At 34.8% G+C, this 27,680-nt stretch overlaps 3 protein-coding genes across 3 annotated transcripts; all 3 read left to right on the plus strand.

Moving 5' to 3' along the window:
* Positions 1-635: 635 nt before the first annotated feature.
* On the plus strand, positions 636-3,441 carry LOC106115577 (uncharacterized). The gene is made up of 4 exons (XM_013309004.1): positions 636-1,313; positions 1,785-1,865; positions 2,004-2,166; positions 3,278-3,441. Exons 1-4 carry the CDS (start codon positions 636-638, stop codon positions 3,439-3,441), a joined length of 1,086 nt encoding a protein of 361 aa, XP_013164458.1.
* A 425-nt stretch (positions 3,442-3,866) lies between these two features.
* Positions 3,867-15,306, plus strand: LOC106115739 (multidrug resistance protein 1A-like). Its single transcript, XM_013309222.1, has 23 exons — positions 3,867-4,314; positions 4,484-4,532; positions 4,831-5,109; positions 5,366-5,466; positions 5,796-5,967; positions 6,248-6,419; positions 6,496-6,626; positions 6,949-7,173; positions 7,450-7,575; positions 8,371-8,574; positions 8,908-9,078; positions 9,293-9,476; positions 9,628-9,710; positions 9,900-10,058; positions 10,337-10,441; positions 11,466-11,627; positions 11,961-12,164; positions 12,281-12,522; positions 12,629-12,788; positions 13,166-13,360; positions 13,818-14,024; positions 14,243-14,389; positions 14,854-15,306. The coding sequence occupies exons 1-23, from the start codon at positions 4,223-4,225 to the stop codon at positions 15,040-15,042; spliced, it is 3,759 nt and encodes a 1,252-aa protein (XP_013164676.1). The 5' UTR covers positions 3,867-4,222; the 3' UTR covers positions 15,043-15,306.
* A 512-nt stretch (positions 15,307-15,818) lies between these two features.
* LOC106115738 (multidrug resistance protein 1A-like) lies at positions 15,819-27,627 on the plus strand. Its single transcript, XM_013309221.1, has 23 exons — positions 15,819-16,055; positions 18,310-18,367; positions 18,445-18,723; positions 19,227-19,327; positions 19,925-20,096; positions 20,507-20,678; positions 21,180-21,310; positions 21,397-21,621; positions 21,918-22,043; positions 23,140-23,343; positions 23,590-23,760; positions 23,967-24,156; positions 24,228-24,307; positions 24,391-24,549; positions 24,651-24,755; positions 24,927-25,088; positions 25,164-25,367; positions 25,449-25,690; positions 25,952-26,111; positions 26,250-26,444; positions 26,713-26,919; positions 27,119-27,265; positions 27,364-27,627. The coding sequence occupies exons 1-23, from the start codon at positions 15,970-15,972 to the stop codon at positions 27,556-27,558; spliced, it is 3,771 nt and encodes a 1,256-aa protein (XP_013164675.1). The 5' UTR covers positions 15,819-15,969; the 3' UTR covers positions 27,559-27,627.
* The last annotated feature ends 53 nt before the right edge of the window (positions 27,628-27,680 follow it).

A 27,680-nucleotide genomic window follows, 5' to 3' on the forward strand; every position in this document is an offset into this window, starting at 1 on the left:
TAGTTCAAATTTAATTGTTACGAAGTAACCCACGCCGATAGGACAGTTGTAAACTGCTGGTGTATTTAGAAATATAGAAAGAATTGCGTGGACTGAATAAAATATTAATTTGGACCATACCCGCTACAGGAAATGTATGAAAACACAACGATTTAATATGTATAAAATATTATAGTTCTATTGTCATACGTGAAAGCGCGAAATGCCATACAATGAGAACAGATGTGATTTCTATAAAACGAACATTTTAATTTCGAAATCAAACACGTAGAAAAAACTAAAAAAAAGAACAGTAACACTACTTAAATAAAAAAGGTGAAAAAGCTTCCACCCTCTATACCGTTTGAAATGTATTCAATTACTCTACCCCATTTAGTTGACGTGACACGGTATAAAATGTGTTCCGTGAAATGTGTCCACTTCAGAATCGCGTGGAAACTGGTCTCTAGTCAATATTTAACTGTGGTAAAATCGGTGCACTCAACATGCAAACTAATATAGTGACAGAGAACAATGTTGGAACTATTTCGCGAACATGTGATTCAATGAAACCACTTTGTCGATTGCTTAAATTATTTTCATTAAAATGTAACAAGGACAAGTCTACTTGTTACTTGATCTGCAAGAGTATTGTAATGGTATCTATTCTGGGATCATTAACCATCTTCTCCTTATATTGGAAGATTACTAAATTATACAGCGAAATTAATATTTCTATTAAAATAACCGATGCAATCCAAATGATGTACGATTTATGTCAATATTTAGTTGATATATTTTTTGTGTTAGTCTACGGACGAGACATGAGCTTTGAATATTTCAAACAGTATATTAGAATTGATAATATTATTGGTATGAGCTACTACTCTGAAATTAAATTAAGACTTTTGAAATTGATTACTTTCTTCGCTTTGATTTGGGCGATGAGTAGTGTTTGTGACTTTACAGCATGGGTTTTTACTTTCGGATGGTTGGCTCCATTCGTATATTCCATTGCCTATGTTTACTTACTTATAAAGATCTTAACAACCCTAGATCTCACATCACAAGTAATGCAAATTGAATGCCGTTTAAGTTGTCTTGGAGATGTACTATTAACTTGTTATTGCGATGAAAGAAAGGAACAAGATTTTGTTGAAGATTGCGCTTTTAAATATAATTTGTTTTATCCTAATAATAAAGTGGGCAACGTACCAGAGCCATCTCTGAAGACACTTGACTCTAATGTAACAGATAAAATAAAATTTCTTGAAAAATATTATCTACTACTGATAGAGCAATGTGCATTTATCAATAAAATGTATGGATTGCGGGTAAGCATGCGTATCTAAGCTTTCGTTCATACGACAACGGAAATGCGTATCTTAATATTTACGTTCGACCCTGGATAAGCCGAAAATCTCTATAAACGAAAGTCATAGTCCGGTCTCGAGGGACGACCTCCGTAAACGAGTAACTCAGTTTAAGTCCCTTAAACTCTCGCCTATCCAGATTCGACTGTACCTATATCTTATATCGAGACATGTTCACATTTTTTCTACTGTTTTTGTTTTTAATTTAGGTAAAACTCGTTTCTATATCCAATAGAACTTCTTTATGCATTGTATGCGGTTGTGTTGCATTTGCCACGCTTCTTCTACGTGCATGTTTTCGTCTCTTTTCATGATAAATGTTTTCTTTTCTATACTATAAGGTGGCAAAAGAGCAAGCGGTCACCTGAATTAGCCTAAATTCATTTTGCTTATTATTTCAAATAAATATTAACATTAGCAGGTATTTTTCAGATACTGTTGAATAGTTTGAGTTTACTCATCGACATGGTGAGGTTTACAAACATAGCTGTGAGGTACATTATCATCTCTGAGGTAATATGATTAAGAAACTTATTTTTTATTTTTGCTTTGGTTATATCAAAAGATATGCCCAATACTTGCTGCATATTTAATGTATGTACTAGTGAGTAGGATGTGCTACAAGTTTCAAATGAATGCTGTCACTTGCAGAAAAATATTGACACTGACTATTTTCCTACGATATCCAGTTTGATGCGTTTGTTAACGTGTGCTGCTGTTGTCATCTCTCTGGTGCATCACTGTGAAAGGGCATATCGGGAAAGAGATAGAATTATTTGCATTTTGGACCATTACCTTGTTATGAGAGATCCAAGTAAGCATGCAATTTATAATTATAAAAGTGAGACATGACTTTTTTTTATATTATGAGGAGGCAAACGAGCGAGCGGCCACCTGAAATCGCTCAAATAGCGAAGTGAACGTTGCCTATAGACATACGCAATTGCATATGCGATGCTACCTTTAATCGACGGAGGAGAGGATGCACATTAATTATATTAATTAATAATATTAATGATGATTAATTATATTTCATAACAAGAGTAAAAATTACATTATATTTTGTTGAATGAAATCTTTTTATTTGTGGCGTGTGCTGTGCAATGCAAACACAGTTAATTACTTCATATCTTAGCCTGATTAAAAAGACTCTTATCGTAAAAATATGGTTTTTCCGCTAAGTATCAATAGAAACGAGGATTTCCGTGTGCATTGACAAATTTAGACATTTGACTAATTATAATTTATTTGATTAAATATAAGCCATTTACAATATAAACTAATAATAGAGCTACGAGTACTAATACAAAGATAACGAGCGCGGATTCAAAGCTTTTTAGTACCTAGAAAGCCGCTAGGTCCTGTACTATGGATACGGGGGAGTCCATCACCGTCGACTGAGGGCTACATCCCCCCCGAGAGAGAGCTGCCTAGGCAGCTGACGCAGATGGGGCCGCGGGTGAGAGCGAAAGCGTGCCCGTGGCCCCGTCCCGATGTGTTGGAGGAGCAGAGAGGTTTAGTGGGTATGCCTCCGCTATGGAGGAGAATCCCACACAACTACCGCGTCCCCCCCGGGGCGCGGAGTATGCATAAAGCATTCCTCTCTGGAAAAAAAGGTCCTGTACTATTTATTTAACTAGCTGCCGCCCGCAACTCAGTCCGCGCGGAGTTATTAAGATACTAAATTAGCCTATGTGTTCATCCAGAGTATAATCTATATGTATGACAAATTTCATCAAGATCCGTTCGGCCGTTCTGGAGATACGTTCAAAGACATCCATCCAACATTCGCGATAATAATATTAGTATGATAGATAATTAATGAATTAAAGTCTCAATATCTGATTGTATTTAAAGTTAGACATATAGAGTTAATTTTGTTCTGAAAATATTAACTAAATACATAAAAAAAAAACTTGTTACAGGTAAAGAAGTTCGATCGGCGTTAAATGTTTTGCGAGATTTAGTACAGTCAAGAGCAATCACGTTTCATATGTCGTATTTTTTCCGCTTCGATTATTCTTTGCTGGTGTCTATGGCATCAGTGGTCGTTACTTACACAATTATTATATTGCAGAGTATCAATTGATGTAATTTAAAAATAAAAATCACTGTACATTTCTTTTTGTATGCGATGACTCCGAAGCGTTTGGCAATGCTCCGATTTCAGCTTACGTTCCCCAACAAAATATTCGCGACCAGCAATATGCGACAGTTATTAATATGATAAATAACATTGACACATTATCTTAATGAAATTGTTTAAACGCTAGAAAGTAGGTACCTTTATAATGATGAAATCTTCGTATTCTATACGAAATTTACAGGTAAAATCCGAAATTACAACACAAACATGTGTTTTAGTACTACTTATATATCTTTAATTAATTTTTACAATGTTTATTAGTCGCAAAATGGCAGATGTTTGAAGATAAGTAATCTTTATTGCATAGATTTACTCTTGTTATATTTAGAGTTCCGCGAATAAGATCATACTGTGTAACACAATATTTCAGAGGCTAGTCATCTTTGTCAAAAAGCGATCGAACTCCAAAGGTAATAAATAACATTAAAAAAGTAAGCATTGTATTAGTACAGTTCCGTTTACATCGCGACTTTTTTTCTTTAAAATTGACAAAATAGATATTATGTAAGTCAATTAAATAAAATAATTTAATCAAGTTAAATAACGGAACCGTAATAAGAAACGTTTGTGTTTTGTATTCATCTGTTTAATTAGTAATTAGACGTACAACAGATATAAGTGTACGAATTAATCTGGATGACGCCAGTTTATATTTGAAAGGACTCGCGAATGTGACACGTTTATATCAATTTATGAAAAGTATTGAAGTGTTTTGTTTATTAATATGAGCCCAAAGGCCGAAAGTGTGGACGTGAGTTCTCCAATTGATATTGTTAAACCTGATTATATGAACGGATCAGTTAAAGACGCCAATGAGTGAGTAAAACTTTGGATATTTTAAATCAATATAAGTGAATTAAATTGAAAACAAAATGGTGTAGGGTTGTTTTACTATATTAGGTTTAAAAAGTTGCTTTCGGCTGTTTTTTTTTATTATTATAGTAGTGTTCATATCGAAGAAGTTTAATAAATTTTATAATTACAGCGCCAAAGAAAAGGACAAAAATATTCAGAATGTATCGTTTTTCACATTGGTAAGTTTGTCAAAAAAAATTTTTTTTTGTTTATTTACTAGCTGTGCGCAATTATGTCCGCGCGGAATTAAAAAATACCTAATTACTAGCTATATTCTACATCTATGCCAAATTTCAGAGAGATCCATGAAGCGTTTCTGTAGATACCTTCAAACAAACATCTATCTATCCATTATTATTTATAATATTAGTAAGATTTAACTGTTATATGTAAGTTATTTTGTTGGTCTAACTCAAGTTTTTACGTTCAATCATACGAATAAACAAGAAAATAAGAACAATCCTTTCTCAATTGCAGTTTCGATTTGCCAGTACATCGGACAAGATATATATGTTTCTGTCCATCCTATTTTCGACATTGTGCGGTATAACGGTACCTCTCAGTGTTATCTTGTTCTCCGATGTATTGCAAGCAATGGTTAACTACGGTCAATCAGTGGTCGCGGGGGCTCCAGAGAACGAAGCGTTCCTAAAGGCCATTACTGATTTCGTTATATACAATTGTGTACTAGGATTGGTCGCATTTATTATATCCTACGCAGCGACAGTACTTATGAACGTAGCTGCCCTTAATCAGGTAAAACTCCTTAGTTATACTATTTTTTTTAAAATAATAAAAGCAAAAGTGATGGCCTTAACCCCGCAAGGGTACATTTGAGTAAATTATCTGCCTTACTGCCTTACTCACAGTTGTTAATTGCTAACTAAAAGAGACTTTTCGTGTTTTCTCAAACTACATCTATACTAAGGGGGTCAACATAACTACTTTGAGTGCGTCAGTATCAGTTAAATCATCCACATAAAAATTATTTATAATGTGTTTAATTTAACAGGTGTATAACATAAGATGCGAGTATCTAAGGTCTGCTTTGAATCAAGATTTTGAGTACTTCGATACGCACCAAACGGGAGATTTTGCACAGAAAATGACAGAGTAAGTAACGTTATTTTTAAATTGAGTTCAGAACAATTATTTATCTCGCTCTTATGGTAACTTGTGGTCAAATACCGTAACTGGATCCCAAACGGAACACGAATTTATTTTACTGTACTTACAATGAAGTGAGTGAGTTAAAAAGCCGTTTGCAGTACCAGCGTCAAGGTAGGGCGCGGTTAGTCGACCGCCCAGGGCGCTGGGGAGAAAGGGCGCTACACTTCCACGAATTACAAAATATTATGTAACCCTTTCACCCAAATAAGTGGTTAAAAAGGGCACTTTTCAGAAAATCTGCTATTTATTTACGTATTTTCCTGTTTCAACAGCGACATAAGTAAAGTGGAAGACGGCATTGGAGAGAAATTGTCTAACTTCATTTTCTATCAATCATCGTTTGTGGGTTGCGTCGTTATGGCTCTGATTAAGGGTTGGAAGCTGGCGCTGCTATGTCTCATATCTTTCCCGATCACGTTCATACCTGTAGCAATGGCAGGATGGGTAAGATATATTTTATTTATACATCTATGTTTGTGTCAGGGCGGCCATTCTTTGGAATTTTAAATGATAAAAATGTAAATAGTAAAGATATTACGACTCCATCGTCAACAAAGACAGAATGGTCAGAAATTACTATTCATAAAAAATGAAGAGAAAGTAAGCAACTTTAAAATGACAATCGTACAAGTCGGACATGAATAGAAATTGTGTAAAAATTGTGCCAATAAATTATATTACTAACAGCATAAAGCAGAAATTATACACGTGCATTTATCAATAGATTTCCTCTCGACTATCAAAGAAAGAAGCAGAGGCAACTGGCAAAGCGGGCTCAATAGCAGAGGAAGTTCTCACAGCGGTACGCACCGTCTATGCATTCAGTGGACAGGATAAAGATGTTAAAAGATACGAAAAACATCTAATTAAAGCAAGAGACTACAATATCAAAAAAGGTAATAAATCTACTTTACTGCCTATATATTTTTTAATACTTAGTTTATAATTTTTTTACTTTTTTTAATTTTCCAGCCTTGTACAACGGTATATCAATGGGAGTTCTATACTTTTGCATTTTCGGTTCTTACGCGCTATCCTTTTGGTTCGGCTTCAAGTTGATGTTCGATGAACCTGAAACATACGATGTTAACACTATGTTGGCGGTAAGTAGAAAAAATGACATTACACATTTTGAGGTTGTTATTTTGTATGTTGATAGTTTACTTTAGCTTTAGTTAGTAGTGCGACAAAGTTCAAAAATGTATGATTAATGACTGAATAATTTAAGTAAATACTTTTAGACATTATAAGCTAGAGTTCTTTGGTGCGAATGGCACTCTTTCTTTACCAAGTCAAGTGTCAGAATAAGTAGAGTGTTGCGTCGATACACCGGCACAGAGTCTAGTTTGCTTCCTAACAATACGTAATCTTAAAAATGCGTCTGTGACCTAACAATAAGCTCCTAACATTTGAGTTCATTTCTAGGTTTTTTTCGGTGTCATGACCGGTACAGGTCAATTCGGAATGTCGTCAATGTTAATGGAAGTGTTCGGCGTGGCACGCGGCGCGGGCGTGCAAATCTTCACGCTTATCAACAACCTGCCCAAGATAAACCCATTGTTGAACCGTGGATCTACTCCTGCTACAATCAAAGGCGATATAGAACTCAGGAATGTCATCTTCCACTATCCGTCAAGACCAGATGTTCCCGTATGTGATTTATAATTTTTTATTTCGTTTTGTCATGATTTTGCATACAATTGTTGATTCTTGAGGCTAGCAATGTTTATTACTTAGGAAACTTGACCTCACAGTTGCCGCAGTTAAAAAATGCCTTCTAAACTCTATATTCAGTACATATAAAGTAAAATATTACATATATTGACATACGACACAACAGGATAGGCTAGTCTAATGAACTTCTAGTCTATTTATAAATCGATTTATTAACATTTCTATATCTGACTGAATGTTTAATAAAAATAGGTGTTGAAAGGAGTGAACCTAACCGTAAAGAGAGGTCAGTCTGTGGCACTAGTGGGTCACTCGGGATGCGGCAAGTCCACCATCATACAGCTCATATCGCGCTACTACGACGTCGTCGACGGCAGTGTAAGTGTTAACACGACTGCATTACAAGAACAGAAAATATTAAAAATTCAATTACTAGCGGATTTTTTTGGAAATTTAATAAGTTCTTCCTTTAACCTTCTTTGATGAATCTCACGTGGTTCTTACCAATTATCCATAATTTTACCTTTAAGCACATTTAGTTCTTTACTGGACAAACTAATACAATATAATATGATTAGATTATAATATTTGATGTACTCGTACATCATATCAGCCTCGTGTTCAGACTGGTGTGCAAATAGTTATATCACTATTTTATATCAACAATCATCTACTCTGGTAAACTTGATTCATACTATGGAACTAACAGATAACACATAAAATGAGAATTATGTATATATTATAATAAACTAGCTTTTGCCCGCAACTATGACCACATGGAATGAAAAAAGGGAACTTAATAAAACTGTTCTTAGGTTTTAAATGGTGTTACTAATGCCACGTTTTTTGACTTATATATGTAGATATAGCTAATGCCCGCGAGCCGGTCTATGTGTTCTTATAGAATACATATGTTCTACATCTATGCCAAATTTTAGCGAGATCCGTACAGCCGTTCCGGAGATACCTTCAAACAAACATCATCCATCCAACCATTTGCATATATAATATTAGTAAGATAAGACAGTAAGACGTAAACATAAAGGATTGTAATTACTTTAGCTTTTACATAAAATTCATAAGTTGACCTGTTATATTAAAACATAATAAAATACCTTTTAATGCTTTTTATACATAATTGTATCACATTGGAATCTAAATTATTTATGTCAGGTTTGCATTGATGGTAATGAAGTGCGGGATCTATCTGTGCGCTGGCTGCGATCACAAGTGGGCCTGGTGAGCCAGGAGCCTGTGCTGTTCAATGCGACGGTCCGCGAGAACATCCGCTATGGCCGCTCTGACGCTACTGATGAAGAAATAGAGTCTGCAACCCGACAGGCTAATGCACATGACTTCATTATGAAGTTACCTTCGGTAAGTTAAACAGCCGACAATAGCGCACATTTTAGTGTGTAATGTCCACTACTGATGAAATATTATACAAAACGAAAAAAAAAATCGCCTATCTTAGGTAGTAAGATGCAACGCGTTGACATCACCAAATGATCATGAAATCCTCGACAAATGTCCTCGAAAAATTTAGTCTGTTGTACGGCAGATTCTTCAAAAATCTTAGGTCGGTTACTTAAATAATATTTTCTATACATAATTTTGATTTAATTGTCTTCAAACACTTTCGTTTAATCTTTTAATCCTTCGATGAACAGATTCCAAATAGTAAGTTTGTCCTTAATGTTGGTATGACAGGGTTATGACACACTGGTAGGCGAGCGCGGGGCATCACTTTCAGGTGGACAAAAGCAACGTATCGCAATCGCCCGCGCTCTCGTCCGCAACCCGCACATCTTGCTGCTGGACGAGGCCACCAGCGCATTGGATACAGCTTCTGAAGCAAGGGTACAAAAAGCACTTGATAAGGTAATTTTTCTTCCACATTTTTATGAGGATAGCAAACGTGTATACTAATAGTTTGACTAAAAATCTTCAATTAAAAATCATCAACTATTTATTACAAAGAGTAATAGATTCAGAGAGGAATCTCTGCAAGTAAGGATAACTTGAAGAGAAGAAAGAAGAAAAAAAGAAGAGTAAAGAAATTCATTAATTGGTTAATCACCTTTTGGAATTCCAGGCTCAAAAAGGTAGAACAACAGTAGTAGTTGCGCACAGACTATCAACGATAAAGAACGTTGATATGATATATGTGTTTAAAAGTGGAGAAATCGTAGAATGTGGCAACCACGAGGAGTTGATGGACTTGAAAGGTCATTACTACGACATGGTGATGGTACAAGCATCTCCTGATGAAAATGCAGGTATGTATTTAATATTCTTTTTCCTTATTTATATGACTATGTTCTGATGGTTTATGAATAAAAAAAAATAATTGAAAGAACGCGTAAGACTTAAAATTTATATGCTAGTAATGGAACTCTGTTTTGTAAGAAATGATCTTATTTTTCGCAGATTCTAAAAATATTATCGACCGCTCTACATCCGTAATAAGCAACGAAGAAGACGGAGAAGAATTTGTTGATGTTAAAATGGAGGTAAGAATACACAAGTACTCTAGATTTCATTTTCTAATAAAACAAATTTATGAAACTTAATAATGTTTATAAAGACGCATATGACCTTTGCACTACTGAAAACATTTTTATTGTTTCCCCCTTTTTTATCTCTTCTACTCTCTCTTTCTCTCTCTTATATTACACGGAGTCTACCATTATCTTGTATAGGAGAAGGCACCAGAAGCAGCACCAGAGGAGGTGTCGTTCTGGCGCGTGGTCCAGCTCAACGCGCCGGAGTGGAAGTCTGTGTCGGCGGCGAGCCTCTGCTCACTATTGGGCGGGTTTGCTATGCCCTTGTTTGCGATCATCATGGGAGACTTTCTAGGGGTAATTCGAATCTTACTAATATTATAAATGCGAATGTTTAGATGTATGGATGTTTGTTTGAAGATATCTCCGGAATGGCTAAACGGATCGCGGTGAAATTTGGCATACATATAGAACATAGTCTGGAAGAACACATAGACTACTTATTATGTTTTTTTTTAATTCACCGCGGACAGGGTTGTGGGCTACAGCTAGCTAATATTTTGATATATTGACGACTTGGAACTATTTTTAGTAGTATAGTAATAGTAACTATAAAGTTTTGTTATATTTTCCAGGCGCTATCAAACACCAACATCGATGAAGTATTTGCTGCAGTCGAAAAGTACGCTATAATATTTGTGGTCATAGGTGTTATATCAGGCATCGTCAATTTCATAGTGGTGAGTGGCATAAGAAATAGTAGTTTGAATGTTTATGTTTATACATTGAACCTTTTTTGAAGCGTTTGTACATATACCATGGTTGAATTTTTTTTTTGGCGATTTACTTGACAAAATTTTTCACTGATCACCATAAGAAGTTAAGAAATCAACTATCAAGTCCCTTTATTTAACATAACTATTAGAATCAGCAACCGGTAGAATACCAAAACCATATTGCATGGCATTTCGCCTCATATTTGTCGCGGAGGCCTAAGTTTCGTCCTCTTCCTACCCTTTTCTTATATGGAAGGAATGGGAAGGATAAGTAGATTAAGCAAAGGGAATGCATGGGAGGGGGAAATGTCTTTCTTTGCATTCTCTCATCTGTACAGTATAGGCAACGTATCTCCAAGTGCAGTTATCAATAGGCAGCAGTCGCTTCGCAATTTTGTTCATGCGTTTTTATGCTAATTTGCTTCTTATACAATAAACCAGCTTGATACCTTCACACGTTTTTGAGAAAAAGGATCTTGATAGACAGACGGACGGACAACAAAGTGATCCTTAAAGGGTTCCGTTTTTTTCCTATGAGGTACGGAACCCTAAAACGAATAACCTGATTTGATTTTGTATAACACTTTTTAAGGAATATTGTTGCTAGTTGCAATTATTGTGCTCAAATGTTCACTATTTACCAATTCGATAAACCAAAACCGCAATAAATATAATATATTAATTAATGTATAATTTACGAAGCTATTTAATTTAACCGCGAGTATTTACGTTATCAAATTTAATGTAATTGTTACAGTCATTTTGTATATTATTTTAGCATATAATGTTATATCGTAATTAATTAAGTTGAAGAAAAGTTTTAAAAATAATGTAAGTTAAATCTATATGCCTTGACAGATATGTTATGTTGGGAACAACAGAGGAAAACATAAACAGGAAGGGTGGATTTCCACTCGTATCTTTAAAAAAAACAACAGTATTTATAGCAGTGGAATTTGACGATATTTAATAACAAATAACTTCCTAGGTATATTATTATGGAGTAGCAGGAGAATATCTGACGACAAGACTACGACTGTTACTGTTCAAGAATCTGTTGCGACAAGAAATAGCGTATTTTGATGACAAAGCCAACTCCACAGGCGCGCTCTGTGCAAGACTCTCTGGTGAAGCGGCTGCGGTGCAAGGGGTAACGCACATTTGCTTAAAATCCATTAGCTTAAATTCAAATAATACAGCCTATGCCCCAAAGATTGTAAAATTATCAAATTGAGTTATAAGTGGTTCTCATTGGAAACTTTGGCCGTATGTTTCTACGAAGCTTTCTACAAAAAAAGCAACTTGGGGAAATGTTGAAAACAAACAAATGCTCGAAATAATTCACCGCTTTCTTGTTTCATTCTCTCAAATTAAGAAGTGAACATTATTATAATTTGAAAGCTATGACGTCACAATATGACTCGTACATACTCGTTATTTCCAACACATCGTAAGTCTTAAAGAATGTATGATTTTTTTTAAGGCGACTGGACAGAGAATCGGCACTGTGCTGCAGGCGATCGGCACAGTGATATTCTCAGTGGCACTAGCTTTGTACTACCAGTGGCAAGTGGGTCTCATCTCCATGTGCAGCGTGCCTCTGATGGCCATCGTTCTTTACTACGAGAGCAAATTCGCCAACACGGCCACTTTCGGTTCCACAAAATCTGTGGAAGCGAGTTCCAAGGTAAATCATATGAACTAAATTTTATAATGTAAAAATATTGTCATGTCGACTCTAGAAACCCTTTAATTTATAGGTAAAACCTATCTCCTATTATTAACTTTACTTTTGTAAAACAGTTAGCAGTCGAGGCAGTCGCAAACGTACGTACTGTAGCATCTCTGGGTCGTGAAGAAATGGTAGTCAAGGAATATTCAATGCATCTACTCCCCACTTTGATCCATGCCAAGAAAACTTCGCATTGGCGTGGCATAGTGTTTGGTCTTTCAAGGTCTATCTTTAACTTCGCTTATGCTGCTTCTCTGTTCTATGGAGGAACGCTGATGATTTACAAACACATTGATTACGTTCTCATCCTTAAGTAAGTAAAAAAAATCAATGCCTAAAATTTTACAATCTTTATACACGCTGCCTGATCCCCATTTTAATTTATGTCTAGTAAAAGTATAATTATTTTTATTACTCAGATCAGCCGAAGCATTACTAATGGGTGCAAGTTCAGCTGGTCAAGCGTTCGCTTTCGCACCTAATTTCCAAAAAGGCATTAAAGCAGCCGCACGTATTATTGTAATTCTAAATAAGAAATCTAAAATTGTGGATCCTATTAAACCAGACGTTGATAACTTTGTAAGTATTTAAATCATCATCAGTTCACTATAGGTCCCCACTGAGGGACTCGGAGCCTACCCTAAGTTAAGGGTGATTAGGCCATAGTCAACCACGCTGGCCAAGTGCGGGTTGGTTGACTTCATACATATCCTTGAATTTCTTCTCAGATATGTGCATGTTGCATCACGAAATTTTCCTTCATTGTAAGAACGTCGGATAAATGTACTCGTAAATATTTAAATCGAAAAACACATTGGTAAATGGCGGCATTCGATACATCATTAATTGTGTGTTAATTGCCGTACTCGTAGTCGCTTAGTGGACACAGAAATCTACAGGGAACGATCTTAAGCGTAACCATTCAGTAAGAGCGTCATAATGACTATTTTTTTTAGAGGGGCACCGGAGAAGCAAGTCTACGAAATGTTGACTTCAAGTATCCAACCAGACCGACTGTGCAAGTGTTAAAGGATATGAATCTAAATATACCTTGCGGTGAAACTGTAGCACTTGTTGGAGCTAGCGGCTGCGGGAAGAGCACCATCATACAACTATTGGAGAGATACTACGACCCTGACAACGGTGTTGTGGTATGGAAATTATTTATCCTCTTCTATGCGCACACATAACTTTTGATTTGTATTTTTTATCATAATATGTACATCATTGTATCACGAAACGTATACGTAACTTCAGCTTTGAATTTGTTCCGAGTCCATAATCTCCGTTTAAAACATATTTTCATCTCTGTGTTGACAAAGATAATGACAAGGATGACGCTAAGTTATATACAGATTTCATACGCAACGACGAGATACGCAATTTCGTCATAAAAACTGATACTAATTATTTTATTTAAATTACAAATATGTCAAATCATCGATGCTTGGTTTACGATATAAGTTCTTAAACTACCTACAATATCCCCATGTTCTTCTGCCTCTATGGAGAAGGTGGCGAACTAAGTTTTCGTTAATCAAATCGACCTATCACTCGTTAATTCTCTTCACTTATTAAAGTATGTATAGTAATTATTACTCTCAACAGACTCAAGATAATATCCCACTGCCAAAGCTTAATATGAAGGACTCCAGACAGACGCTCGGCTTCGTGCAACAAGAACCTATATTGTTTGACTTGACCATAGCTGAGAACATCGCCTACGGAGACAACTCGAGAACACCCAACATGGAAGAAATCATCGATGTAGCTAAACAAGCGAATATTCACAACTTTATACTTTCATTGCCTATGGTAAGATTTACTTACTGAACTCTTCTTTTTTGGTCACGCTGGATTTTAAAAGGTACATAAATGGAATCTTTTAAAAAAATAATTTAATAAAATTTTGTCTATTGTTTAAGAAACAGAAGTCTAATCGCTATTTTTTCACATACAGGGGCAAAAAAGAAAAGAAATAGTTTTTATTACAGTCTGCTTTATGTTGAATAACTAGGATAACTATGTTCCAGGGCTACGACACAAACATCGGTTCAAAAGGTACTCAGTTGTCAGGTGGTCAAAAGCAGCGTGTAGCCATCGCGCGGGCGCTCATCAGGAAACCCAAAATGTTACTGCTCGACGAAGCTACCAGCGCTTTGGATACTGAAAGCGAAAAGGTAAACAAATTTATATATAATACAAACTAGCTGCCGCTCTCGACTCCGTTCGCAGGAAATTAAAAAAAAAACTTGATTAAAAGTTTGGTAACTATGGTCTACATCTACGCCAAATTTCATCAAGAACCGTTGAGCCGTTCTAGAGATACCTTCTTACAAACATCCATTCATCTAAACTTTCGTATTTATAGTATTAGTAAGATTATTTTCAATTGTTAATTGTGTCCTTTCACCTTAAACTGCTAATACACTTTTATTTTGTCATCTGTGCCACATAGCGCATATTTCATTCTTTATTAATGTTCATAACTTCCCATCCGTTGAAAAGAGTTGCATCTCAATGAATTATTTTCGTCAAGAGTTTCTTCTTACGATAGGTAAGGTTATGATTATAACCTGAGAACATTATGATAGCATTCCTCTTGATTTCTTAGACAGTTACGTTGAGGGCTTTGTACTTGTAGGTTGTTCAGGAAGCGTTGAACGCGGCGAAAGCGGGTCGCACGTGCGTGATGATAGCTCACCGGCTGAGCACGGTGCGCGACGCGGACCGCATCTGCGTGCTGCGCGACGGCGTCGTCGCTGAGAGCGGCACGCACAAGCAGCTCATGCTCGCTCAGGGACTCTACTACAACCTCAACAGACGGGGATAGAGTATCTCCCTTCCACCTCTAAAGAAAGTTCTATCTGACAAGTGTTTGCTACTGAAACATTAATCTGTAATGTCCAACCCAGATGTATATTAATCGCTTTCAAATCATTTCAATATAAAGAGCGACTCCTTTATAAAGAGCGACATATATAATATGTATGCAATTTTGTTTGTGTATCTACGTTATAAGCTTATGTATATTGTAAATAATTACAATAGTTTTGTTATAAGTTAATTATTTTTTATATAAATTTGATTTTTGTTGAATGTGATATTTTACTTTTTTTTAATAAAAAAATTAATTGTTAAATTTTCTTTTCATTAAACGTTCGTAAAGATGTGTTTAAAAATACTTCCATACACTTTTTTTTCAGTTAACTTAACCCAATCAATTATCATCGTTTTTTTTTAATTCTGCGTGTTCCAAGTTTAGAAAAACGATAGGTAAGAAGAACTTATTCAATTAGTTATCAATCGAACAGACTATCATTGTATTGATACGGCCGAGTGCAAACCGCAACTAATAATTTAACATATTAGTCTAACTTTAATATATCTAAGAAGTGGTCGTGATTTTAGAAAATTAATTAAATATTTAAAAAGTATTTTACGTACTTACTTTTACAATTTACACTTTAGTACTTTAAAACTTTTTGAGGTTAGAATTCAATTTTTTTATCGCAAATATCTTATACCTTAAAGTATTTTAACAGTTCCATAGAATATAAATTTTTCAATTTTTTTTTATAAATTGGCATATTTTTATACATAGTTGTTAAAGGGTTTACATCTACACGCGAATTTATCTATATGATAAGTCGTATCATAGATAGTTGATTTGTGACAGTGAGACAGTGCGAACGTATTTTACGTACAAATAAAATTATGATATAAAATAATAAAGTGATGAATATATAAACAAATCGCAATGAAAACAGCGAAGAAAAAGTATCAAGTCAACGATTTGAGGAACATCGAATTTACCAAAAATGCCTCCACAAGCGATAAAGACAGGTAAGTGCTGCTTTAAATATTTTTGGCTTATCTATTAATTAAATTAAATTTTAAAACTTTTTAAAATATTAATTAAATTACCCTTAACATTTATATCTGGCTACATTTTTGGAGTTACTGCATTGTTTTAATTTTGGTAACATGAAAATTTGTTACTAATTGTTTAAAATTGTTTACTAATATATTGCAACATTTTTATATATAAATGTATCTTATTCCTATTTTCTTATTTTTTTCTTTATTGAATATTTTCAATTAAAATGTACAGACTACAAAATCAGTTTGATGTTCCAATAATAATGATATCCAGTTAAAACCAGTAATGTATCAGTATAAATAGACCAAAACAACGTCGGTCATTCAGAGAATCAATTGGTTTGTACAACAAATTGATTCATTAATACGTCTGACTGATTCTACAATTGTAGTCAACAGTGGTCAACAGAGTCCGAAGAGTTCATCATACGACGCTAGTTTATTAGTATGGATGGTTTTAATTAAACGTAATTAAAACTACCACAGTAAAACAATTGAAAACGTTATAAATTTTTAAAGTTAACAAATCGGAAGCAGCGAATTTTTTTTCCTGGGTTAAATATTATAAAATTCTCAAAGCTTATTTAAGTCAGAAGGAGTCTTTATCTGAAGTTAAAATCAAAAGCGACTGTATAGTTTTGATATTCACATACTGGCAGCTTTTGTCTTAAAAAAAGAGTAAATACGAAATAATTAAGAGTAGGCACCGAAAATTATTAGAGAGAAACGATAAAGGCATAAACAACGTTATGGTACGTCTCAGGCGCTTCATTTCGTTAGCGGTTCATGACTCTACGTTTGGTATAAACATTTTTTAATATAACTACCTCCTATGGAGAATACATCACGCCCACGCGGCATGCATTTAATTTCGTAAATCATTAGCCACTATCACGATGTGCGTCATTTTATCTTTGAAATTTATTTTCTCTTTAACTATTATTAAAATGTTGTATTTATATGAATAGTATTTATATATTTAGATTCTAATAAGGTTACTAACATTCATAGCAATAGCATTAGTTTTAGCTTAAATGTTACGGCCAGCCGCCTGTTTGCTGCCACCCCTACTTGGGAGAGACATTAATATTAAACATTTATTTTTAGAATAAATAAAAAAAATTATAAAATAAATAATTTTATGAAAAAAAGCTTTATGCATTTCTTCTCTTTAACTGTGTCAAACTGGTATATCATATCAATTTCTTTAAAAATGGTACTTACAAAGGTTTTTTTTTGGAAATTACTAATTATTGTGCAATAGTCGTCAGCAATGTGCAATTTATTACAAATGTGTTTGACGATTTGCCCATTTCTTATATACGATATACAATTAGATTATAATATGTTAATAATGACTGCGAATTAACTTAAATCCTACATTTATGTAACCAAATATAGCTGTATAAACTATACTTTTTTTAAATGATCACAGACCTTTATACATGGAAGGGCTATAAGCAGTGGTATTTTGTGCCTATTTGATTTTCGCCATTTTGTCGATAATGGACGACAACGGAATTCGTACTAATAAAAAAGATGGAATTATCTATCAGTAACATTAACAGGCGAGCTAAAATCGGAATAAAGCAAAAGCTGTCCAAGCAACAAACTATTCATCAATAGAGATCCGTGTTAATAAATATTTTTTATCTCTTATAAATCTGTGGTCTTTAAATAATTCTGTCAGTCATCTGAAATGTCATTTTCTGAAATGATGTTTTGAATTGAGTTTATAGTTTTATTTCTTCAAATTTTATACTACGCAGCGTGAACATGTAGCTACGCAGCAATTGATATCAAATGGTGATTTATTTGGATTAAAATCATCGCTACAGAAATACTTTCAACATTACGAAAAAATCGTTAGTTACAATTATTTTTGTACTAGCTGTCGCCCGCGAATCCGTCGGCGCAGAATTAACAAAAAACATAGTTGCCTATCCGTTCTTCCAGACTATCTTCTATATGTATTTCAAATTTCATCGACATCCATTCAGCCGTTCTGATACCTTCAAAAAACAGCTGTCCATCCATCCATCTATCTAAACATTCGCATTCATAATATAAATAAGATTTCTACAGCTTGTATTTGACTTTTGGCGACACAGAAAACAATGATGTGATGCCGCCTGTGTATTCCTTGATTGACTGTCTCTGTCTCGTTTTCTAACCTCTGTATTTCAAATTTTTACAGTTTTTTTTTATGTTATTACAGTTCCTCTGACTCAGAAGGGCGAACAGAAGAATTACCTAGCATATCATTTTTCACATTAGTAAGTTATTACTACCAATTTTTAATTAATCAGTTTTTAATTAACTCTTTGTCTCTAATTCGATAATGTTCTTGCAGTTCAGATTCGCGACAACCAAAGACAAAGTTTTCATAGCTTTCGGAATAATATTTTCAATAATATGTGGAATAACGACACCCCTGAACACACTTCTGTTTGCATCTCTACTACAAAGTATGGTGGACTTCGGTATTTCCGTTATAGTGGGTAATCCGCAGAACGATGTATTTTTGAAGGATTTAAGTTTCTTCGCTATCTACAACTGCTTGCTTGGAGTTGCACTTGTCGTTTTATCTTATGGGGCGACTGTACTCATGAATACAGCTGCTTTTAATCAGGTGTGTATTCAATTTTCTACAACAACCTCTAAATAGTTAAATGAAGATATTATTGTTTTTACTTAACATAAAAATATAATGTCAAACGAAATAACAAAGATAATAAATTCAAAACGTAACTATAACCTTTTTTCACGTCCGTTATTCAAAGTATACGAGCAAACACGTATATATTATAATAGTATCACGGAAATGTGTTTTTGTTTAATTTATAGAAAAAAATGTGTTCTTAATTCGATTATATGACTAATTGTTATCAATTACTAAGCCAATTTATCATGTCACGAGGTTGTAAACAGTGGGCCTAACACGAATGTTTACGACAATCGCCATCGTATCATCATCGTCAATTATGTCAAAATTAGGAGAGATTTTTGGTGTACTTTACGCGCAATAGGGGCGCTGCACAAATTTTATTTATTTAAACAAAGCTTTACACAATGTTATTAACATTACAAATTTTCGACAACTTATTTCGTTAAAATATAAACTTTACTTTTAAGGTATATAAAATTCGCCAAGAATACTTAAAAGCGGCATTAAACCAGGACTTTGAATACTTCGATATGCATCAGACTGGCGATTTTGCATCTAAAATGACAGAGTAAGTACATAAGTGGCGCTAAAATGACAAGGCATTGTTCACGTATTGATTATTAGTTTGTTAACAATACTTTATCAATCAAGTGTGACAAATTAGATAATGTATCCATGGCTGTCTACTGCTGACGTACTCGTGGAAAGACATATAGTTATCTCAGTTTTTTTTTAAAGAGAATAAAAGAGATGGCAATATGTTTTTGTAGGTTGTTTGTACGTATTGTAACAAGGCCAAGTAAAGCGTTTAGTGTTTTCTAAAAAAAACTGTGAGTAGTAGTAACGCATGGCTATATTCCTAAATCTGACAGATTGGTAGTTTTAGTTTCGAATCCAATTTGAGGTCTTAGGGTTTTATTACCTATGTTTCGCTTGGTTTTTTCAGTTTGTAAAGCTTTTACGCACACTTACATCGTTATCTAAATACATAAGTGTCCACTCATGTGATAAAACGAGATTGGAAATTTACATAAACAACAAATTACAGGAAGTTTTCATGAATCATATATCATGCTTTAGTTAGTTTATGTATTAAAAGATTATTTATTAGAAGACGTCAAACATGTACGAGACTCTCCTTAGATTATTGTTACCTTTATTACAGTGACGTGGTGAAACTCGAAGATGGAATAGGAGAGAAGCTAGGTACATTCATCTTCTACCAGTCATCGTTCGTCAGTTCTGTCGCTATGGCGTTGATTAAAGGATGGAAATTGGCATTGCTTTGTTTAATCACCTTCCCCGTTACTCTGTTCCTGGTTGGAATGGCAGGTTTGGTGAGTTTCGCCAGATAATATAGCAATACACTCACGTAAACAATCGAACTACATTATTTTATGTTATAAAAATATTATGTACCATATTTATGCCTGTGCTACGTCTAACTTCGATACAAATATCGACAATTAGTTTGTTCAGTTTTTTACCTCTCTACCGTTTATTCTAAGCCTTTATGCACCGATGGCTCCTATGTAAATAGTCAGAACTTACTTTACTTACTTATTTTGCAATCCAATGTATGTTTTTAATGAACGTAATAAAATACTCTTTGGAATTTTGAAAAGAACAAGAAAGTATTAGATTATCATTGTCTATCGTATATTTTTTGAACTATTAACCTCTTTGTTCTTTATTTCGGTTTACATCTGCACCATTTTATTTGACTATGCCACTTTTGTGTTCTCAGATTGCTTCACGACTTTCCAAAAAAGAGGCGATCTCATCCGGCAAAGCCGGAGCAGTCGCTGAAGAGGTTTTATCAGCAATGCGCACAGTATACGCCTTCAGTGGCCAAGAAAAAGAAATAGAAAGATATAAAACACATCTAGATGAGTCTCGAAAAATCAATATTAAAAAAGGTAAGTCGAAAAGTAGAATATTTTCCCCTCACGTTTGTTAACGTTGTAACAAGTGTAGGAAGACGTTTTTTAATTTATTTAACATAATAATTTTCATATTTCCGGCATCATGCCTAATCTATGTAGGTACATGTTCGATAAAATTTATACAAAAGTTACAATTGATAACAATTCAATATAAAATCTAAATAGTTTTAAAGTATAAATAGATAATTCAGATACGATACGTCCTAGAGATATCATTATAACGTCTGAGATAATGTTATCAATGTCTACATATCGACAAATTATGAATCCCGCCCATTTTTAATTTGCCTAGGAAAATCGAACGGTGACATATTACAGTCTTACAATGTTGTAAGAGGCTCCTATGATATATTTTTTGTTTAAAATCTTCTCCAAAACGTTGGATAATGACAAAAATAGATTATTTTATAAGTTTTAACAATAAGTACCATTAGTTTTATGTACGTTACCGAAATTTGACTGTGTTGTTTTTAGGATTCTTCACTGGATTAGCAATGGGTTTTCTATTCTTTTGTATATTTTCCTCCTACGCGCTTTCCTTCTGGTTCGGCTACAAACTTATGGTGGATGAGCCAGAAAACTATGATGTTAATACTATGATTGCCGTAAGTATTCAGAGAATTCTCGCAAAAAGAATTTCGTACAAATGTTTCAATAATGGAAATTCAAAGTAATATATTGTCAAAAATAGGTATTTTTCGGTGTAATGATGGGTTCAGCTAATTTCGGAATCTCGTCTACATTGATGGAGGTGTTTGGAATAGCACGCGGTGCGGGGGCGCAAATCTTCCACCTCATCGACATGGTACCCTCCATCAACCCACTCCTCAACCGAGGAGTTGTTCCCAGCACGGCTGAGGGCCATATTGAATTGAAGGACGTTTATTTCCACTATCCATCGAGACCAGATGTCCCTGTAAGTTTTAAGAAACATTTTTTAAGTTAAATTTGTTTATGTCTTTCTAACTAAGATTAGAAATAAGAGGAATGGAATTGACGAACTAGCCAACTCTACAGTTAAGAACGTAGGTCTAGGTATGGACAGACACCAAGACATGACGCGAAAATAAGGCAATGTCATATTAAAAAACACAAATATTTTGAATCAGCTTGACAGCTTGTACTTATGCTCGTTCTTTAATATTTTCTAGTTTGTTTTTTATATTCTATAGGCAATTAAATTAAAAGTGATGTTTATCTTAATATTATCAGGTGTTAAAAGGCGTAAGTTTAAGCGTGAAGAGAGGTCAGTCTGTGGCACTAGTGGGTCACTCGGGATGCGGCAAGTCCACCATCATACAGCTCATATCGCGCTACTACGACGTTGTCGACGGCAGTGTAAGTGTTTACATTACAATTAGAGGGCAACAAAGATTATCGTACAAATATTATCTTATAGAAATTAACCTTAAATGTTGTATGTTATAGATATAATATGTCTAAGATTATAGATGTATGGATTATAGAACGTACATCACGTTCAGGTTTTATGTTAAGATATATATTTCAAAACTCATTTTTCTATTGTAACATTCAGTAGAGACAATATGAGACAAGTGTAATAACTGTAGCTAATGATTTACGACGCTATTACGTGTGCATAAGGTATACATTTTAATGGACTTTTCAAATTAATTGAGGACTGTTTTTAAATAGCAATATAGATGGACACCAATAATAACAGTACTTGACGCAGTGCCGCATTGATACGTTTAAATACGAATGAAAGCATGGATCTACCAAATTTTATATCGATACTCAGACGCAATAAAGGCAACACGTGGTCATTTCAATTTCATGAGTAGACTATTTTTAAAGTAAACGATTCATAACTGTTATCAATTCAATTGCATCACTTATCTGTTTTGGTGAGAAATATCCGGAAATTCTGTTTGATCCGTATGTTTTCGTTTTGATTTGATTTATTTGGCATATTTTAAACTTTTCATATTTCAATATTAATTCTAGCCTTATGGATAATGCGATATTAATATTACAGAGATAAAATTTCACGTAAACACCTCGCATACTTATAAGTGACCTCTAAACGTAGTAAATCCTAATAATCTATATGTTTACAATCAGATTGTGTTTAAACAAAGATATGAAACGCAAACAATACTATAGATTCGATGTTATCTTGTTTTCCTCTGATTCCTTTTTCAATAATTTTACAAATTATCAATACAAATACATAAGACAAATAAAAGGAAACGAAAACAATCAATATCTACTCGATTTCACTCATATTCTGATCAAAGACAACGATCTCAGTGATTATAAAGTTACTACGTGCAATAAAATGTTCTATACGATGTTTTTAAGTTCGAATACTTCTCCAAAGTACAAAAAAAACAATGAATTATCCAAAACTAAGCAATAATTGAAGAATGCTTGTTTGCTAGTAGCTCTTTATCCATCAAATTTATATCAGGTGTACGTGGATGACAAAGATGTGCGCGACCTGTCCGTCCGCTGGCTACGACAGCAGGTGGGCCTGGTGGGTCAGGAGCCAGTGCTGTTCAATACCACAGTGCGCGAGAACATCCGTTACGGCCGCGCAGACGCTACTGATGATGAAATCGAGGCTGTCGCGAAACAAGCTAATGCACATCACTTCATTATGAAACTGCCCGCGGTAAGTCAATTCCGTTAAATAACAATTACTAAGGGAACATAAAAAGGTTCACGAAGTATTTATCTTCATTTTACATATGTTTGTAAAGAGGTAAACAGTGACGTAAACAATTATATGTACGTTTGTGTAAGTTTACAACTTCACAGGTTTAGTGTATACAAAACATCTATGTTATTTTTATCTTCATTCTACTATTTTAGTAACACTACTATTCTACTTAATTCTCGTACTATTCTGATTATACAGGGTTACAACACATTGGTAGGCGAGCGCGGGGCTTCGCTGTCAGGTGGACAAAAGCAGCGGATCGCAATAGCACGTGCGCTGATCCGCAACCCGCGCATACTGCTACTAGATGAGGCAACCAGCGCACTAGATACAGCTTCAGAGTTCAAAGTACAAGCAGCGCTAGACAGGGTATTTATTTAAACTTTGTTTATCATTGTTATTAAATAAAGTATTGTTTTATCACAATCAGACTTGATAACAGTTACGTGATTATTTGATCGAGTAATGACGCGAAATAATCCAGAATTTTTATATCTTTAAATAAATTACTGTATTAGTACTTTTGTTGATATCCCAAATTATCGATAACATAACAGTTTTTTTACTCTGTCCAGGCGCAAAAAGGACGCACAACGATAGTCGTTGCGCATAGATTGTCAACTATTAGGAATGTAGATTTAATCTACGTATTTAAAAGCGGCAAAATCATCGAACACGGAAATCACGAGGAACTGATGAAACTTAAAGGTCATTATTATGATATGGTAACAATACAATCGTCGCCGGAAGGAGAGGATACTTCGGGTAATTACAAATTAAATAAGTAAAATTAGACAAATAAGAATCTGGCATTAGAATTTGACTTCTTATTTCAGATTCATCAAGGATCGTAGAGAAGGATTTAGCAGACGTGGCTGAGGAAGATGACGATGAAAAAATACCAACTAAATTAGATGTAAGAATTTTAATTCTCACATTTAAAAATATAAAAAAATAAGCATTTTCAACGAAAGTAGTACAATTTTCAATGTATTATAGGTAAAAGAAGATATTGAAAACGAAAACGATATATCATTCAGTAAAGTGATTCGTCTAAATTCACCTGAATGGAAGTCTATTACAGCGGCCAGTGTTTGTTCCATACTAAGTGGTAGTGGCATGCCACTTCTAGCTGTTATTTTGGGAGATTTCTTAGGAGTAAGTATACTTGCTTTATTTATGTTAATATAATTTGTTCAAATGAAAATTGTGAAATTGAGGATTATAGAACTTCAAATCTTTTTTTTTTCTTTCCTTAGGTCCTGTCTAATCCAAACCCAGACGAGGTTGTAGCAGAAGTGCGAAGATTTGCTCTTATTTTCGTTGGATTAGGCGTGTTAACGGGAATTACAAACTTTATCACGGTATTATATTTCAATATGTATCTATCTAAAATCACAAAGACATCCTGACTACACTTCTACACACGGAACGTAATTGTTCCGTTTTTACGGGATAACTTTATAATTTGTTCAAAACAATCCTAAATCTTAAATTACAACAAAGAACTAAAATAACCAGTCTTTTCTATTCAGGTATTCATGTACGGAATAGCCGGGGAACATCTGACAGCTCGATTAAGGTTACTAATGTTCGATAAACTCCTCCAACAAGAGATTGCTTTCTTTGACGACACCAACAATTCCACTGGAGCTCTTTGTGCACGCCTCGCTGGAGAAGCAGCGACTGTTCAAGGGGTAACCAGTTATATCTATTGTTATTCTACTTGAAGCTATTTTTAACAAAATTAACATCTAATAAAATAATTTCAGGCTACCGGTCAAAGAATTGGAACTGTACTTCAAGCAGCCGGAACGTTCACTTTTGCTTTAGCCCTTTCGTTGATATATGAATGGAGAGTAGGTTTAGTTGCAATGGCGTTCGTTCCAGTTATATTTGCTATTCTATACAAAGAAGGTCGAATGGTTAGCGCCGAGTCTTTTGGTACGGCACAAACAATGCAGAGTAGTTCAAAGGTAACAGTCACATTCAATAGATTCTATAATCACTTCAGTATCATTAATTTCATAGTGAAACAACTGGTTTATTATTTGTAGTTGGCAGTAGAAGCGGTGGCTAACGTTCGTACAGTCGCATCTCTCGGTAGAGAAGAAACTTTTGTGCATGAATACGCTCTCCAGTTAATGCCGGCGTTGGTCAGCGCAAAGCGAACGACTCACTGGCGAGGGATCGTGTTCGGACTCTCCAGGGGTCTTTTTAACTTCGTATATTCCGCTGCAATGTACTACGGAGGAACGCTCATGGTTTATAGCAATGTCAATTACGCTGTTGTTCTGAAGTAAGTTGTAATTCCTAGATTTAGTAGGTAATCTACAAATTTTCTATTATTTTTACAATCTATCAACCCGCCCCGGCTTCGCCCGCGTGTTAAAGGATATATACGTGTACAAATACATTATCTATTCGAAGTAAAAAACCTACTTGACGTAAAAAAACCGTATTTTAATGCGTTTTTGCCCTTAGCAGCACAGATGCCAAACAGAGGTTAAGAAAAAGGCCTTTACACGTCTGTAATATCTTGCCCGTGTTTATCTTTTAGATCCGCTCAAGCGCTACTAATGGGAGCATCTTCAGCAGCCCAAGCATTCGCCTTTGCTCCCAATTTCCAAAAAGGAATAAAAGCGGCTGGACGTATCACTGTTCTTCTCAACAAAAAATCTGCTATTACAGATCCGGATAGGCCTGCCGTCGAAAACTTTGTGAGTTTCACAATATTTATTTCATTTAATTTTAATATTTAATTAAGCCTTATTTTTGATCAGAATTCGATTTACCTATGCATGCCTTTTGCTTCATGGTTAAGAATGACTTAAAGATTTGATGTCAACCCTTTTCAGAAAGGCACAGGTCAAGCCAGCCTACAAGACGTCGACTTTAAATATCCGACTCGCCCTTTGATACAAGTTCTGAAGAAGTTCAACTTAGAAATAGAAAGTGGTAAAACGTACGCTTTGGTGGGAGCCAGCGGATGTGGGAAGAGCACTGTGATACAACTTCTGCAGAGATACTACGATCCTGATGGCGGTATAGTGGTATGTTTTAAAACTTACCAAAAACAGTGACCAAAGTATTCAAAAACTCGTAAAAATTTGCTGATAAACTCTTATTAAAACACTTTTGATAAATGGTTACTAAGGAAATCTCTTAGTGTGCATTTACTACTAAAAATCTAAGGTATGGGGCTGTTTAACTAGTCTATAAAGAAGATTTGGGTGATAGAGTTCCATCAGGTAAAAACCAAAACGTGATGGTCATAAAAATTATACATGTAATAATTTGTACTTATGTGATAATTTTCAGGCATATGATGGCATACCGTTACCTAAATTGCGACTAAAAGAGGCTCGACAACCAATTGGTTTTGTACAACAGGAGCCTATACTGTTCGACAGAACTATTGGAGAAAATATCGCGTACGGTGATAACTCGCGGAAAACAAACATGGATGAAATTATTTCAGCAGCTAAGCAGGCTAACATTCACAATTTCATTGTATCATTACCAATGGTAAGGAAAACTATAACTTCTTAACTATGCATTTCACCGAAATAAACACGTATTACAAAAGGTCTATTTAAATGTGGGTAGTTTAAATTAAATCAGTGACTTTAGAGGACTCTGTGGACTCGTTATTATTGACTGATGAGGTTGAAATAAATCTTGAATTTGCTTCAAGAAACAAATTTATTTTTGACAATTATTTCAGGGTTATGATACAAATATTGGTTCGAAAGGCACACAGCTGTCAGGTGGTCAAAAACAGCGCGTAGCTATTGCGCGAGCCCTGATACGAAGACCCAAGATATTGTTACTTGATGAGGCAACCAGCGCTCTGGATACTGAGAGTGAAAAGGTGCGGTACCTAGCTTTTACGCGAATGTCCATCAACAATAGTGTCGCCATCTTTCATGTCACAAAATCATAGTCACTGACTGAGCTATCTATCATTAGGTGGTGCAAGAGGCTCTAGACGCAGCGAAGGCGGGTCGCACGTGCGTGATGATAGCTCACCGGCTGAGCACGGTGCGCGACGCGGACCGCATCTGCGTGCTGCGCGACGGCGTCGTCGCTGAGAGCGGCACGCACAAGCAGCTCATGCTCGCTCAGGGACTCTACTACAACCTCAACAGACGGGGATATGCGTAGTTCAATACGTATCCGCCTAAATTAAGTTATTGTAAATTTATTGTCAATGTTAGTTTTAATTAAATATTTTTTTTACAAAAAAACCTTGTTACTATATATAACAGAACAGCTCGCATCAATTT

The sequence above is a fragment of the Papilio xuthus genome, unplaced genomic scaffold (assembly GCF_000836235.2).
Source record: "Papilio xuthus unplaced genomic scaffold, Pxut_1.1 DF827777.1, whole genome shotgun sequence".
Classification (NCBI taxonomy): Eukaryota; Metazoa; Arthropoda; class Insecta; order Lepidoptera; family Papilionidae; genus Papilio; species Papilio xuthus.

Bases quoted from the DNA above. Each gene is read 5' to 3' on its own strand.
- LOC106115738 (XM_013309221.1), top strand. From the start codon at position 15,970: ATGAAAACAGCGAAGAAAAAGTATCAAGTCAACGATTTGAGGAACATC. The intron at 26,445-26,712 runs GTATGTTTTAAA...GATAATTTTCAG, and splicing joins ATCCTGATGGCGGTATAGTG to GCATATGATGGCATACCGTT. The intron at 26,920-27,118 runs GTAAGGAAAACT...CAATTATTTCAG, and splicing joins TCATTGTATCATTACCAATG to GGTTATGATACAAATATTGG.
- LOC106115739 (XM_013309222.1), top strand. From the start codon at position 4,223: ATGAGCCCAAAGGCCGAAAGTGTGGACGTGAGTTCTCCAATTGATATT. The intron at 9,477-9,627 runs GTATGTATTTAA...TATTTTTCGCAG, and splicing joins ATCTCCTGATGAAAATGCAG to ATTCTAAAAATATTATCGAC. The intron at 10,442-11,465 runs GTGAGTGGCATA...ATAACTTCCTAG, and splicing joins GCATCGTCAATTTCATAGTG to GTATATTATTATGGAGTAGC.
- LOC106115577 (XM_013309004.1), top strand. From the start codon at position 636: ATGGTATCTATTCTGGGATCATTAACCATCTTCTCCTTATATTGGAAG. The intron at 1,866-2,003 runs GTAATATGATTA...TGTCACTTGCAG, and splicing joins GGTACATTATCATCTCTGAG to AAAAATATTGACACTGACTA. The intron at 2,167-3,277 runs GTAAGCATGCAA...AACTTGTTACAG, and splicing joins CCTTGTTATGAGAGATCCAA to GTAAAGAAGTTCGATCGGCG.